The sequence below is a fragment of the Alligator mississippiensis genome, chromosome 4 (assembly GCF_030867095.1).
Source record: "Alligator mississippiensis isolate rAllMis1 chromosome 4, rAllMis1, whole genome shotgun sequence".
NCBI classification, from domain to species: Eukaryota; Metazoa; Chordata; order Crocodylia; family Alligatoridae; genus Alligator; species Alligator mississippiensis.
The window spans coordinates 12,945,894-12,962,923 of NC_081827.1; the positions used below are offsets into that span (position 1 = coordinate 12,945,894).

The 17,030-nt window shown below is 40.4% G+C and overlaps 1 protein-coding gene across 14 annotated transcripts in view; it reads left to right on the top strand.

The window, feature by feature from the left end:
• CELF2 (CUGBP Elav-like family member 2) overlaps positions 1 to 17,030 on the top strand; it is a 773,712-nt gene that overhangs the window by 698,358 nt on the left and 58,324 nt on the right. For 11 of the 14 annotated variants that reach the window (XM_059725768.1, XM_059725764.1, XM_059725762.1 and 8 more), the window contains 4 exons: positions 6,797 to 6,826; positions 8,641 to 8,720; positions 13,077 to 13,235; positions 14,815 to 14,878. In XM_059725768.1, the coding sequence (XP_059581751.1) occupies positions 6,797 to 6,826; positions 8,641 to 8,720; positions 13,077 to 13,235; positions 14,815 to 14,878 (333 nt within the window). The remainder of the gene's footprint in view (positions 1 to 6,796; positions 6,827 to 8,640; positions 8,721 to 13,076; positions 13,236 to 14,814; positions 14,879 to 17,030) is intronic. The other 3 variants (XM_059725765.1, XM_019487582.2, XM_019487583.2) reach the window with 1 other exon arrangement.

A 17,030-nucleotide genomic window follows, 5' to 3' on the forward strand; every position in this document is an offset into this window, starting at 1 on the left:
CTGAGAGCCACTCTGAAGTGTCCCCACCTCCAGAGCACATGTAAAGACACCCATAAAAAGGAACTTCAGCCTCAAGAGACCACACAAGGGACCACTAAGAGTCTGTACCATTTGCCATTTCCTTGTCAATATGTAGCAGAAGTGTTCTCTTTTTACTTGGGGATTTTTGGGGTCACCTGTTAAGGTGAAAGGTTGCCTAATCAATGTGTCCCCGTGTACAGATTACACTAAACCACTTAGTCAAGTATTATTTTTAATGAAACTGACTACTAGCTGCACAAAGGAGTCTTTAGGAAAGGACAATTCCACTGTAAAGTCAACTTGAAATAATTGATATGAGAAGAACCTTTTATTTTCTGTCCCCCTTCCAAACTTCTCTAACCTTTTATTTTATTGGTAGTTTGTAATTTGGTACAGCCTTCCTAGAAGACCCTAAAATACTTTGCAGATGCACATTGGTGCAAAGACCATGTGGTAGGGTCACTTCAGTCATCAATGATGGGCAGACACTTTCAAGAGAAAACGTGGCAGCTGATTGTTATAGTAGTTGTATCACTATAGTTAAGGACAGTGGTTCTCAACCTTCTTAGGCTCAAGGCTTGTTAGACACAAAGCACCGTCAAAACTAATAGAGCAATTCCTCTGTTGCAAGGAATTGAGAAAGACTACAACAGATCCGAATGTTTTTGAGATTATAAATTTCTATTAGAAATCTGTAGGGGTTTTTTGTGAATCATGTTTTTGTGGTTATATGCCCAAGTGAGGGGTAGCATGTGCCATCCTTAAAAGGATCTAACAGCATCCCAGACTACTGCATCCCCCTGGTTGAGAATCACTGGTTTAAGAAAGGAATGTTATACAGTATTTGTAATCAGATTTTGGGCAGGAAATGAAGAGATGAGTAGCAAATCGGAAGTAGATTAAATATCAGAAGGACCTTCCTAACTGTAGCCATAGGACAGTAGAGCAAACTGCATCTGGATGTTGTAGAATTGAAAGTTTTCAATTGGAGTTTTTCAAAGAGAAGCTGGATAGACACCTGGAGTAGATGGTCCCTGAAGTCCTCTTCTACCTTATGATTCTATGAAAACAAGCACTAGACGATGATTTGTATTGCCAGAGGCTGAGATTTTCAAACCTATATTTTTAATGAGAACTGAGCACCTCAGTGGCTGAGATGACATAAAAGAAAGAATTACAATGAGCTTTTCAGTGTCTTGAAATTGTCATTTTCTTTTTAAAGCTGATTTTATATATATAGTTTGTATTTAAAATATTGACAATATCAGAATATAGAAAAAGAATGAGGATGAGCTTTTATGTGTATGTTTTATTTATTATAAATATAATACATGTAAATGTATTTATATTCACATGTATTATATTTATAATAAGTAAAACACACACATAAAAAGCTCATCCTCATTCATTCTATGTCCTGAAATTCTTGTTTTTGTATTTAGAAGTGTGTAGGTCTGTGCCCACATGCATGTGTGAAATTAGCTGTAGAAAAATTAACAATTTCAGAACATGGAAGACAGGGTGAGAAAATATATTTTGTATAAATTAAATATGCAAATAAAAAAGTAATCCTTGTTATTTCTTATGTCCTGAAATAGTAGAATTTTAAAGCTAATTGTGTGTGTATGTATTTAAAGCACAATTAGCTTTAAAAATCTACAATCCTATGTTTATTTATTTGAAGTTCAGATCCATCTTTTATTTGAAGTTCAAATCCTTTGAGGCCAGATTTATTTTAAGCTTCCATTCTCAACATTAGGGACCAAATTCCATATTTAGCTACCTAGGTAAAAGTGGCTGGATTTTTAGATGTCTGAAATGCTTGCAACTGCCATTGCCTCAGCTGGGAGCTGTAGCTTCTCAGCATAGCTGGCTAGGGACAGACATTACACATAAACCAGTTTAAGTGATCAGAAACTGGTTTAAACCTGTAACAGAACAGACATTCAGGCTAGGGACAGACATTCAAAAAGCCTAAGCCTGAACTGATTCAACCTTTGCAGGTTAGTCTAACCTGGCTAGGATGAATCGGTTTCCAGCCATACAGACAGTCTCTCTGGCTTGATGAAATTAAGGCACATGCCTGCAGTGGCTCAGGCTAGAAGCTGGGAGGGAGCTAGAGCAGCCCTGCTTTCCCTTCCAGTGCTGAGGAGAGGGGGGCATGGCCAGGCCCTAGCAGGAGGCTCTGATTAGGGAGAGGTGTAAACCCCCACCCTGTCTGCAGCATCACAGGCTTTTCCCTGCTTGCTGCTCAAGGGGAGAGAGTGTTGCCAGCCTGCAGCCCTGGGCTAGCACTCTGAGGCAAGTGAGGGGGAGCGGGGGGGTGCAGCGCATGCATCTGTTGATGATTTCACTCTCCCTCCCTGCTTCTGTATATTGTCTGCAGCAAACTGACAGGCAAGCAAGCTGGGGGGGGGGGGGGGAAGGGGGGAGACAGATAACAGTGTTTATGACCCGTATCTCCATGTTTATTGGCCCATTAAGAAAAAACCAGAGAGACATTACCAGCTACCTGTTGATTCAGCATAGACCCAGCATGTGGTCTGCTGGCTAATACACAGACACCTTCTCAGCAAGGCGGAGGGGAGGGGAGAATTTATGCTTAGCAGAGAGTGGTGGTGGAGGGGAGCGAACAGCTCTTCTTGCCAAATCAATTAACTCTGATACTACATTCAACCAGGTTTATCTCAAACTGGTTTCAGCCATTTTCAAACTGGTTGATGTGCACTAAACATCTGTTCTGTTACAGGTTTAAACCAGTTTCAGATCACTTAAACCAGTTTATGTGTAATGTCTGTCCCTAGGGTCAGTGCATATAAACAAGTTTCAAAATGGCTGAAACAGGTTTAGGATAAACTTGGTTGAATGTAGTATCAGATGCAACTGATTTGGCTCAAACCAGTTTATACAATGTCTGTCCCAGACCCCTTCCTAGTTTAATTTAAACCAGAGTCCCCCAGCATCCTGGCATGCTCTCTGGGCTGGGCTCTCTGCTTCAGCCCAGCCGGGCTGGGCCTGCCTCTCTGCTTCCCAGCCCAAGCAGGGACAGGCAGGGGCGGGGGTCTGGCCAGGCAGGGATTTAATTCCCCCCTCGCTGTCCCACTGGCAGGGACCCAAGCCAGGTCTTCAGGACACTCTCCCCTCACTGCAGCAGCAGTGGAGACCATAGGTCCTGAGGTAGAGGGGGCAAGGAGAGGGGTTAGCCTCTTAGGGGGTGTGGCAGCACCAGGGTCTGGAGCCTCACCCCCAGCGCTGCCCCTGCCACCACTGGAGCCCGCAGCGCTTTCCACTTTTCCCCAGCACTGAGCAGCAGTTTTTCTACCATACCGCCACTGCTCAGCCTGGACAGGCAAGCGTGGAGCCAGCGCGGGGTGCACGGGGTCAGGGCTGTGCACACTGGTCCCTGCCTGTACTGTGGGGCTGGGGCCAGAGGCAGCAGCAAAGGAGCTGCTGTGGCCGGGCTGCCTAGAAGGGCAGTCCCACTGCAGAGCAGACCCAGCCCAGCTGTGTGCCTATAGGGTGGCACCTCAGCCAGGCAGGACCGAGGGACCCACTGGGGACCAGACAAAGCTCCTCCATGGGCCAAATCGGCCCAGGCGATAACGTCTGGCCATACCTCCACCTGGCTGCTGGAACAGCAAGGGGCAGTTTTGCCAAGTGTGAGCCTCTTCCCGTTAGGGGGCCACGCTGTATAGCAAGGAAAGCTGCTGCAGGCCATGGCAGAACCAGTGGCAATATTGGGGGGGGCTCTGGACCCTGATGCTGCCCCGCACAGCCCACTGCAGCTCTGCTCGCTTCTCATTGGGGTCCCCCCCCAGGTCGGGAATCATACTCCCTGACATTATGACAGGGTCTGCTGCGTGCACCAATGGTCCTGCCTCCTCCTGCTTCAGTGACTGGGTGGAGGCATGGCCAGATGCTGGCCCAAAGGGCCCCTTGGCGGGGCAGGGACAGGGGTTATTTCCCTTCCCTCTGGCATCTGGAGGAGGGTCCAGCAGAGGGCTTATTCCCCTGCAGGGAGCGAGTGCAGTGGCAGCGGTGGGCAGACCCGGCTGCCAGTGGGGTAGAGGGGAGACTAACCTCCCCCCCATGCCCACCTCTGCCTCAGGGACCATGGTACCCCATTGCTGCCACAGCAAGGGGGGAGCACCTAGCAGACCCGGCTCCGGTCCCTGCCAGTGGGACAGCGAGGGGAAAATTAAACCCCTCTCTAGCCATGCGCCCCCAGCACAGCTTCCCTGCAGCCAAAGGCCACTCTAGCACCCCTGGCGCCTGGAGACTGCAGACACGTGCTTGCATGTCTGTTCTTTTTAAACCAGTTCAACCTAGGCAAGTTAGACTAACTAACCTGCAGAGGTTGAATCAATTCAGGCTCCAGCTTTTTGAATGTCTGCCCCTAGCCTCTTAAGACAGGCTGGTTTGTTTTGTGCGCCAAATATGAAATCAGATTCCCAAACTTCGGCACTCATGTTTGAAGGCATGCGGCTTGGTATACAATTTGTGAGTTGTATTAGTGCCATGCAGATGTTCTTAGGCTGTACTTTACTAGTATTCCTGGAATGGGCTTGTCCAACGTGGCCAGTGACCGAAAGCTTGACTTCAGTGGAAGCAAATTAGGCCAACACAGGCACAATATGAAATTTCCACCCTGACAAAGCAGTTCCCGGTTTTAGGGGAGGCGCTTTGTAGGAGAGGCATTTACAATGGATTCGCAAGTTCTTTCAAATTCTCTTGCAATTTGGAGAAAAGACAAAACATCGAAGTTTAGATATCCTTTCAATTGACATGACAAGTGTAATAGATGTGTTCCAAAATCTGCTTTGTGTCAGGGCTACGTGCCTTCCTCAGATTCTGTCTGTAGGAGGAAATTACTTTGAGAAACCTTTCCCCAGTCAATCATTTATCTGTTCTATCAGGTTAGAAGGCAGCCGTAGAGAAATAAGTGAAATTCACCCCTTTTCATTTCTATTAGTGTTCCATGACATTTTGAAAGTAGAGCTGATAAATAATTGCAAGGTGAATTACAGGTTGGTCATATTTACAAATTGATTTTTGTTTTTAGATATCTGGTGATTTAAGGGAAGTAATTTCCACGCTGTCTTGGCTACAAAACAGTTGTCTTCATATCCTTCCTATATTTTCCCCCAGACTGAGTTCTTCTATAGCTCTTGCCTAGAAAGAGAATTGCTGAGGCAGCAAGCTAAGGAGCATGGCACTGACCATGGCAGATCAGACGCTTGGTTAATGAGGGTCAATGTGGTGCCTTTGGCAGCGTCCAATAGCTGCTGCTTCAGAGGAAACGTGCCCTTTATCTTAGAGAAGCATACACAATTTTATATGATGAGCTGAGAGGGCATAGGCATCCTTATTGTCTACACCTTACACGCTGAAGCATGAGATCTGATTAATCTTATTTTAACGTGCCCAGTTACAGATATTATTAATGGTCAGAAAGCTATCTGTATGGGTCTCAAATGACTGCCTGTTGTCACAGATTCTCCGGGTTGATTATACGCTGTGTAAAAGGAAGGTGTTCCCCTCTGCTTTACTCAAAATACCCCAAGTCTTACTGTTCTAGCAAGAGCTGGAGGGATGCTTCAATGTCTCTGGGCCAGATCGGGTTCATCAGTGTTTCTCTGCTCCCTCTCCAACATGTTATAGTCGGACAGATCTTCCATTATGGGGGACATGTGTGTGTGTGTGTGTGTGTGTGTACTACTAAAAGTAGATCACTCCAGAATGAGTCAGGTTGGTTATGTTTTATCCTGAAACACAGCTTGGGAACCGTGCTGAATTTGCTTATTTATCTTAGTGTGCTGCTATCTCCAAAGCCTCCTGATATCACTTTCAAAGCCAGATTTTCAAATGATTCCAAGGTACCTACAGTTCCCACAGCTGTTTGTGCAAATTAGGTATCCACGTGCACAAGTGGCCAATGGTTAGCAGTACGGAAATCGGCTGTGAGCGGTGGGTAATTTATACACCTAACCTAGCCTCTGGTCCTCTGCATAGAATTTTCCATTTTAAAAATGCTCAACATTCAAAGAGCTCCAATTCATTCATCATCTGCTCCTGTTTTATAGACAATGAGTTTCCTTTATGCTAGTAGCTCAGTATATGGCACTTTACACAGGACTAGTCTAAAAATCTTTTCACTCCAGAACTAAGCAATTAAAGGCTATTCAAATGAATTTGGGTCGGGGGTGAAGAGAGGCGAGGCTTGACCATCAGATTGGACGGAGAAAGCCCCAACAACTATGCTTTGTGGTTGAGAAATGGCAAGAGCTTGAGAGAAGGAGGGAAAGAGCCTGCATAATGTGGATAGGAACATAGCTTTATTGTCTGGCTGCTTCACGTTGCTTTTGAGACCTGCTAATTGCAACATCTCTCAGTAAGTTACTTACAGCAGTACTGCTGCATAGAAATTGTGATAAATGCATAAACTGTGTCTTATTGATTCTTGTTGACATCTCACATGCTTCTTATGCATGCTTAACCTCCATTTGGTAATTGTCACTATGGTACATGCCCCTGGATAATAAGAGTAAAGGAAGTGAATGAAATGGTTCTTTGACCCTTAAAAGCAATATTATTCAGGGCTCTATATGTGTTTTTTTTTTTTTTCTTTTCTTTACTCTATTAGTTTGCCCTCTTCCCCTATTGAAGTCACAAGATAAGAAATAGTGCTATCTCCTCTGTTAATATTAATAAGAGTGATGTTTTTAAGAGAGATTACTTTGAGACTGATGGTAAATTTGGGCCTCTTTAATTTTAGTGCACAGCATCAATATGGAGTCTAGCAGAGGTACTGTAGTTTATTTACCATTCTACTACACATTTTGTCTAGAATGCCGTATAGAAAGCTGTTTGTTAAATTATTTTCTTTGACAACAAATTGTTTCTGGATAACAATAGTAGCAACATATGTAGTATGCCTAAACAGTAAAACATTATCCATTGTTATGTTATCTGCAAAAAAATATATGAAATAGCATACCATTGTAAAAGTCTGCATAAAGAATTTTGACTTTAAATTTTATAAAGCTGATCTGTCAATGATGTCTAATAGATTAGGCTCCCTTGTATCAAGGGCGTTTATATTTAAGGAAAAAAAAAATTACCGCATGATGCAAAAAATGCATTGACTTTATTTTCATGATTAGATGTAGTGCTTTTGGGTAATGATCAGGCATTGCTTTCTCTTACTGTTGTTTGATTAAAATGTTAATACAGTCTTGACTTGATAATCTTACCAGGTACACATGGAGCAAAAGAAAAAAAAAAGATGTTTTATGCCTCACAAATTGATTTACATAAACCAAACAAGCTGTTGCTTGTTGGATTGCAAAATGGTTTATTTTGCCCATTGGCCACAGGGGCAAAGATATTGTATTTTTGATGCCAGAATGTAGCTTTCATGCATTAGGTTTAAAATGACAATATGCTTCAGCCTCTCAGTGCTTAGATTTGCTTCATTTGGAAATCTTTTAAGTAGTAATAATAATAATGTTTTGAGGAAATTGAGTGGAACACTAAATTATTCTCTGAAACCTAAGTTCAAACTGTGCAAGGCTAAGGGAGTTGAAAATCAATGCACTTTTAAAGTCATTAGAGATCACAAGTGAAATAAGTCTGTGTTGCTTTAGCTAAGCTTTTAGTGTGCCATGGTATTATTACAAAATCAGCCTGAATCTGCATTAATTTCACAGTCTTTTTCTTTAAGATGCCCAGGGGTGCATGAAGAATCAAATGTAAATTTTAGAAGGCAGTGTTTTTATTAGTTGAAAGGGCAGTGAGCCATGAAATACTCGGGCTGACCTATGCAGTGCCCAGTATTGGTGTGAGTAGCAGTCAAGAGGAGGGAAAAAACCAGCCCAGGCGCTGTTTGAAAGAAGGGGTGGGGTGGGGGGAATGGTTTCTCAACTGTTTGCACACACAGCTCTCTCATCCTTAGATTTGGGCATAGCTTTCTTACATCACGTGCACCCAGACCTTTGAAAGCTAAAAATCATGAAGATCATTTGAAATAAAAGAATTTCTTAAAAACATTTCAGTTATACCTTCATTCTTGAATTTCCCTCTAGGTTCTTTGATACTTAATTTCAAAACATATTACACACATTTCCCTATTCTTATTTGTGTAGCTGTTCTTGCCATGTCCAAAAAAATGTACCATATCTTTATCAAAGTCTTTAAATTCTGTCCTGTTTTGCTAGGAGTCCCAGCTAGTTCATTTAAATGGACAATTAAAAAGGAAAAGACAGAGCAACGAATGACTAATGCATGGTTTGGAATGAGCTGAAGGTATACAATCCAAACTTGACACACACAAAAAGTCTTACTCATTTCCAACCCTGTGGCTAAAAACAAAGCAAAACGAAACACAAAAAAAAATCCTTTCTCCTCGTTACTACCTATTTTTTTCTCTTTCATCAGTGGTCAGATTAGCAAGTCAGCACTGTCAATAAATAAACTAGAGAAGTTGTTTATTTTTATGTACTACTGAGAACAGTGTCGTCTTGTGGCCGTTCTCGTAGACTGTGTTGGTTTAACAAGCGTCCAACCCTTTTGTCTTGTTGTTTTTTGTCTTTCCTGCTCCCTGTCCCCTTGTTCCCACAGGCTGTGCGTTTGTCACATTTTCTACAAGGGCAATGGCACAGAATGCAATCAAAGCCATGCATCAGTCTCAGACTATGGAGGTACAGTACTGTATCATCTGCCCTTTCTTTGTTTTCTTTGTGCAAATGATTGCGAATGGTAAAGCCATGCTCTCCTGGAGAAGATCGGACACATGACAATCACAGATTTAAATTTGAACAAACTCGCTGGGCCGCTCTCGGCGAAATGATTTTTTTCTTAATGATCTGAAAACGCAAGGGAAAAAACAAAAAGATCTCTGTGTTGCACCCAAGTGTTACTTGCACAGTGCTTCCAGTGGCTTCCAGGAGAAAAGAAAATAGTCTCTCTTTAGCAGTTCAAAAAACACTCTTCAGTCCTTCCTAAAAAGTGTTTGGCGACTAAATTCTAAGTTATAAATGCAAAAAAGAAATGCTTTATTTTTATACGAATTTTAAGACGTTTTGATTTGTACTGCTCTGGGAGAAGACTCAAGAGAGATTTAACCTGGCCATGCTGAATTACTAGTGCATGTGGTTTTTTGCATATGGAATCTCTTTTTAAGTTAATATAATTTCTCCTACTTCATGTAGCCAATAAAAATGCTAATTATGTTGGAGAATAGTGAAGAGTTGGGCTTGCTGCAATACATTACCACGGCAGGACTCTGTACAAGCAGCGATCTTTAATTCCTCTAAAAACTGCCTCCCTGGCAGCAGACTTTTAATGATGAGAACCCAAACCTTTAAATTTACTTGACGAAGAAGAATAAAGCTGCTTCATAAGTTCAGTTCACTGGGGTGGTTATCAGATGCCCCAGCTTATCTGGTGGCCTCAACATTTTTAGTCTGTGATTTTTGTCATGGTCTTTCAGAATTTTGCACAAAACAACCTCGCAAGAGTACTAAGCCTTTACTTATTCTGGATCTTCTAGTATATCATTTGAGAGTGCATGTTATACTGTATTATGTATACTGTATCTGTGTATTGATGATTTTCTCGGAGGTGGCATTGATGTTATGTGCACTTGTTTCTTTTTCTTTTTTTTTTTTTCTTTTCCAACAAGGACCTTTCAATTTTTTCTTGAGTAATTTTTCTTTGCAATGCTGTAGTCTCCCAAAGCATGCTGGGCACTAAACAATCATTATTGCGTCATGTCGTTGAGCCGCTTTGTGTAATGAGCAAAAGGGAAAAGAGAGAGAGAGAAAAAAAATTGCATGCTAGTGTCACTAACTGTTTTCTGTATTCTACAAGTAATGATATTGGCATTGCAAAGTGATTGTCTTTCCAAACATCACATTTAACTTTGGTTAAGATTATTTTATAATTGATGTTTTTTCTTTTCAGTGCAATGCATTTTTTTAGGCCCTGAATATGCAATCTTAGCTGAGAATGTGCCACAGAGAAAGCTGTACTTAGGAAGCTGACACTGCACAATATATTTTACTATGCAATCTGACTGTATATATGGATTTAAAAGTGCCATTGTTGTTCCCTGACATAATGCTGTTTTAAATTTGTTGGCCACACACTGCCCAGTGAGTTGGGTCCAAGTATATGTTTGCTACGTTTTGTTCCAAGTAAAAGGAAAGTAGTTTTAACAATGCTGTGTTCTTATGTATATTTTTCCATGTGTTCTCATATATTTTTGGTCTAGAGTAATGAGTTTCAGCTGAATCAGCCTCACCTCCAGAGGATTTTTAAAAATAATACCTAAAGGTCAGATTCTCCCATTCTTATGCCGTGTATAGTATCTTACTTCAAACAAAGCTGTGTTTTGACATACTGCTCATGTTGAATAGCACCATATCCAACAGGGAATCCACTAGCTCCACCGAGTAAGGGTTTCACACTGGCCCTGTGGGCATAACAACTTTCCGAGCAAAGTGCTAATCAGCAGCCTGAAAGGCTGGGGAATCGGTGCCTTACATAGGATACAAACGGCATCTCCCAACTAGTATGATGGTTCAGAATAGCCTGGATCTCGAAACTTAACCTTCATGCCAGTTGGGCTCAGGTCTACAGCGCAGCTGATATACTTGCTACTTTGGGGAAGTATATCCCTTCCTGCACAGTGTTTTATGGTATCAAAGGAGTCTGCACATACCACCTGGCCAGCAGAAGTAAAGGTGCCCTGGAAGCACTTCCTGTTGTGAAGGGGCGATAATGACATTAAATTGGGTGGAGAAAGAAGACAGCCATAGAATACAAAGGTAGGAAATCCCCCGACCCCGCTCATGCAGAGGGCATGCCCTGTCCCGGTAGAAAGAAAGAGGGAAGGCAGTTAAGTCACCATTCAGAAGCATTCCTTGCGTCTGAGTTATTAATTTCCATGTTATTATGGCAAAGGGCTGACTCTTGATAGCTAATATTAAATCTGGACCCTCAGCCAGAACAATAATGCTCCTGGGCACTCTGATTTCATGTTTAATGCAAAAAAAAAATGACTTTTAAAACAGAAGATTATATATTATGTCATCAAGTTTCAATTGAATGACTCAAGTTATTTTTTCCAATTTCATTTTTTTGGGGTTCTTTGGCACACATCATTGCCTAAGATGTATTTTCAAACTGAGCTAAGAGCTCAAAAAGATGCGAGTGCTAATGTTCAGAAGAACAAGTGTGTCATAAAAATAATGAATTTTCCTGTTGCTCTTTGTATTTGACTGTCTATTCAGGTTCAGGCAGCTCATTTTTAAAGCAGTAATCATTTGTTCAATTTTCTGCTTTTCTACTTCATTTCTATATTTAAACACAAACAATCCACATGCTGTGTTAGTAGGAAACACGACTTAGCTATCACAAAATAAACGTGACGCAACGACAACAAGCTTTTTCTCATATGTTTCTACATGTAACGTTACACGTTTCTACCTGTCATTTCAATCTTCGGTGTGTTTGCTCTTTTGATAATGATGAAGTGATGAAATATAGAGTGGACAGAGAAAAAAAAATGAATGATGTATTCCTAAATTGCAGAGGTATTGTTTTTTATGCAATTTACTGACATTTAAACATTTACAGATATAATGTCAGCTGTTGTGATGAGTTCAGAGTGGCTGAACTGAATACTAGAACAGCCATATAATTATTCTTCCTTTTCAAATTCATTTCTATTCCCTTTGAAATAGACTTGAGTCTCATGTCTGTTCTGTAATCCAACATTGCACTTAGCCCAACCCCTCCAATGAAAAATAAAATATAATCTGCTCTGTCCTTTTTTTATTAACTATGCTAGAAAAATACCTCCAGATTTTTCCCTCCAAAAAGAGCTTGTTTTAATGGTATAAAAAACTCACTGAAGAGAGGTAATTGTGTACCAAGCTGACTCCTTCATAATCTTTATTCAATTGCTAGAGTGGTATATCTCCCGTTTTAGTCGCTGAAAAATTGAAAGACATTTTTACAATGAAATATACAGGCAAGTGACTGGGGGTGGAATAATAAATCTCAAGTGATCATTTTCTAAAATGATAATTCTGAAGGCATGGTATTGATGGGAGGTCTTCCTGCCATGAAATAGCTATAGCTTATTTCATCATTTTATCTCTTGGTTGTGAATGTTCTTATTGTCCTATTGTGAGGATCTTCAGAGAAAAAGTATACAGCTACTCTTTGTAGAAATGGAGAATGGAGAACTTTTCTGAAGAAGCTCACAGGGTTTTAGAGCAGCCATTGAAAGAGTTAGGTTAAGTATAGCCCCCCATTATACATTGTGAGCCGAGGCTAAATTCCTGCTACGTTCATTGGCTCCAAGTGGTCTTTTACTCTTCTAACTGTGCTGGCATTGGGGGTTAGAAGAAAAATGAGCCCGAGAGTGCATGGGGGATTTCACTTGTACGGGATACAGACACTGCCACAGTAGCAATGCGGTATAAATCCCTGAGATAGATGGATGGCTTCAACACATCTTAAAATCTTCCAATTAATTTTCCAGAAGTAAAGTGGAACTGCTACTTTTCTACCTTGTACTTTAAATTAAAACATCTTAAGAGGTTTCCATCTAAAAACAATGAATTAGATCTGTTTTCAATCATGTGTCACTGTTTATATCCTCTTGATGTCTTTGGCTATTACTTGGAAACAGACAGAAAACAGAAGGACAAGTCCATTTTTTTAGGCATGTGAACCGTGAAGCTTAATTAAAGAGCATTGATAAGTTCTGGTGTCTCTGGGGGTATTAGATACTTAGAGGTACAAGACAGGCCAGGGGAAAGGGTTTTATCAAAAGAGATAAGAAACGAATAATTTTTCAACTGTCACATTTCCAAAGAAGTTGAAATCTTAATCTTTGCTGTCTTAAATATATATAAGTAAGAAGGGTTCAAGATATAATGTCCGATCACTTCAAAATGGATTCAAAGAGCAAAAAATACGCTCGAGAAGTGTGTAAATGTGTGTGACGTAATGTCTTTGTTTCCCAATCTGTCCAATCACAGGGCTGCTCTTCGCCAATAGTGGTGAAGTTTGCCGATACCCAAAAGGATAAGGAGCAGAGACGTTTACAACAGCAGTTGGCACAACAGATGCAACAGCTCAACACTGCCACCTGGGGGAACCTCACAGGCCTTGGAGGACTCACACCACAGTATCTAGCTGTAAGTTTGTGAAATGTGTTTGGTTTAAGATAGTTGAAACGTGTAGTCATTAAACTCACATTATAACGTTAAGTCCTCCAGGGCAGAGAATATGTCTCACTATGTAAAGTATCTGTAAATTTACAACGCTATGGAAAAAAAATCTTACAACAACAGCAAATTAGAATGGAAGTTCCAAGATATTTTTATGCCTTGCAGTGTGAAGGTTGCAAGTCGACTTACGCTGGAAAATGCAGCATCCATTGTTCCCCTATATTTCCATTATATTTTAGAACATTAAATTCTACTTTTTTATAACTAGAATACATTAAACATTCCTTCTTTTTTATTTCAAAATCAAATTGGTACCTTACAGAACACAGGTTAGGCACTTGACAAACTTATTAATGAATAGCCTTCTGAACCCACAACGTCTCTGGTTATTTCTACTCTGCCTTATCATTTCACACCCTGCCCCAGTTCGAGTTAATCTTCTAACAGATTTGAAAATAGCTACCACTTTCAGAGTTAAACGCTATACACTGAGTGTTCTTTTGTAATTATTAATTGTGTGGGGTACGTATTACTTTAAAGAAGGTTGATTTGATTTGGGGTAGCAATTAGTTTCTCGTGTTTTAAAATGACGTTTTCTTTGACCCTTTCCAAGCTAGGAGGCACAAATGAGTTAGCTACTTTGGTACGACTGCCCTCTGATGGAGAAATCTGAACAGCCAACTGTGTCTTAAGTCCTGTACTGCTCTCAGAAATTTCTGTATGGTTTTAAGTGCTGGGGGCTCTCAGCCTTTTTTTTGCTGTGGAGTTTGTGACCGGTCTTACTGTGTAGCATATTGACAGCTGGGAAGTTCATAGATGTTTAGACTTGCTTCAGTATGCTTAAAGATCATGTACAGATAGGAACCCATGTGTACGTACATATTGTGTGCATGTATAAATGTATGGGGGGTGTAAAAGAAAAGAGTGCATAGTTATATGTCTGCATAAATATTCATTTAGCTAGAAGTCTAAAAACAGTATACTAAATGAATACTTGATTGTTTACATAAGCTTAGCACCTGCCTCTGAACTAATGAATATCTGTGTACTTGATTTATCCTAGCTAAGGATGAAAGAGGGGGGAAAAAACTGAATTAAAGGGTTTAGGAAGGAATGGACCATGATTGACAGAGATGAGTTATGGTAACTACCAGACTACAGAGGGTTATAATTAGTCACGCTATGTTGGTTTAAATAGATTTAACACCTGGTTGTTAAAAAGAGTAAATTGATTAATTGTTTTAAAGCAGCAATGTTATTGAGTTTCCCCAGTGTCTCTGTGTTTCTTAATAGAGATTAGACATTAATATGGATTTACAGCATTGACTCTGGGGATGTTCTTTCCGACAATACGCAGAAAAGAGAGCCCACATAAATGTAAAGGAAACTATATGTACTGCAAATGTATTTGGTAGCTAACATTGCTTTAACCTTAACTTGTCACTTTGATGCCATTTCGATTATTGTTGTCATTGCCATTATTGTTGCTATTACTATTGTTGTTGGTATTGTTGTTGTTGTTATTATTATTATTATTAATTTGCAGCTTCTGCAGCAAGCAACCTCCTCCAGTAATTTGGGTGCCTTCAGCGGCATTCAGCAAATGGCCGGTGAGTTAAAAACCATTTTGTTTTAGCCCATTATGTTTCATTTTCCTAGGGCTTTTACATTCTGCATCCCTAATGATCACATGTTGTTGAGGTTGGGTTTTTTTTTTCCCCTGGTTGCTCTTTGTAAAATGTGCTGCATGCATTGGCAGCAGACAGCTCGTGGTTCACACTCAATAGAAATACTTTCTCCATCTTTCAGAACCTGAAATTAAGCCAACTGTTCCTCGATGGAGAAAACAGTTTGTCTTGCGTTAGTCACCTGCCATTTGTCCCGAGTAACCAATTGTAAATTGCAGGAGAGCTCTTAGTCCCTGCAGCTGTATCCTAGTCTACTAAAAGGAGCAATAAAGCAACAGTAGGATTACATTTTAATTTTCAGCAAGATTTCTCTATCCGGAAAATCAAATTCATGGCAGCCCTCAAACATTTTAATAATAGGTGGCAAATAAAAATGTTCTGACCTTTTTAATGAAACCCAAGATTACAGACCTACCCTTGATGCAAGTTTGCAGTCTCTTTTTTATAATCGCAGCAAATTAACTGGGTGCCTTTTTGACTTCAGAACCCTAGTTGACAAAATTACACAACAGAAGCTTTTATGTAAAAGTACAATCTTTGGTCTAGGGGAGAAAAAAGAAAGAAAGAAAAAAGAAAATCAAAGTGTAAGCGTATTTGAAAGCCAGCTAGTTGGAGGGTTTCTTAGTAATGAGCTCTGTGCCAGTAGTAACTGATGTGTAGTGATTAGTAAAAGGTCGCCCCCACTGTGTGACCTACCATGCTGATACCCTAACTTAACATGTTGCTAAAGAAGGCAGCATGTGCAGTAAATCCAAGTACAGATGCACAATTCGCCTGCCGGGAGAAACTGTTAAAAAGCCTTTTTTCCTTGTTTGATTTTTTTTTTTAAAGCCAAAAAAACCCCCCAAATTGGTACATTAGTTTATTTTAATCAGGAACCCACGGAACCAATGAAAGGTTGTGCTGTGCTTGCCTCAGCGTCACAAAAATATTCAGAAGTCTTCATGAATATGATTTTCTTTCTATCTGTTCCTCCTTTAATCCTAGTCTTTAGCTTCTTCTGTCTTCACCTGGAATGAATCTTGAAATACTTTTAACAAGTATAGATATACTGCAGGATAGAGCTATACCCCATAGCTATCCTCTGCTCAATTGTTACATTATGCCATTATTGCAGTGGCATCAGAAACTAATGTGAACCTGCCGTCTGACGATATAAATTGGCCTATAGATGACAATATCCCTGAATTATTCTCTCTTTCTCACACCTGCTGGCAGTGCTTGCTGTTTCTATCATGTTACACTTACAATCTAGCATTTTTTCATCAAAAAATATATCTTAATATGATAAACAGAGCAGAGTCATTCAGTAACATTTTCTCAATTGGCATTTTTTGGAGCTGGCTTTGAGCTCACGGGTTGTGTTTAGGGTTTTGTATTTGGTTAACTCTACAGAATGACAAAATTGAGAACCTGAAGAAAAAAACAGTGAGATTTTTTTTCTGTATAGTCCCATTGCATTACTTGCACAGGAGGTTTCCATTGTCTTTTGTTCACTGTTACTGCAGATTTACTTTTCCCTTTTTCCTTTGCTTGGGCTCAAATTGGGGATTTCTCTCAAGTAATTCTAGTATGTGCCCTCAGTCCAATATGTGAATTATGCATAGTGGCTCGTTTGGTCCTGAGACTGGTTCTAAGGAAGTCATCTGTTGTGCTCTTAGTGGTCTGTCATTTTTTACGAGGCTAATGTACCTCCTCACCTAATGGCCAGATTGTTAATGTGCCCGTATATTGGATAATAATTCACATATTGCATGTTTGTCCTGGAGAGCATTAACAAGGCAGTTTCCTTGCTTTGCATTCATATTATCATCACTTAATGCTTTTCTGAGTTTACCTTTTCTTCCCCCAAAATCTATGGCTCTTACACTTAACGTCCAAGGTCAAATTAGTGATGTAAAATCTCTGTCCAAGCCACAATAATTCTACATGAAAGGGCAAAGGACTTGATACTATTGCATCATTAAGACTCAAAGTTCGTGGCCTTGAAAGTCATAAATTATTCCCAACCTTCAGTTTTCACCCGCCAGCATTAACCAAGCTGCACTGTGCATCCAGTGGTATGCTTTTATAA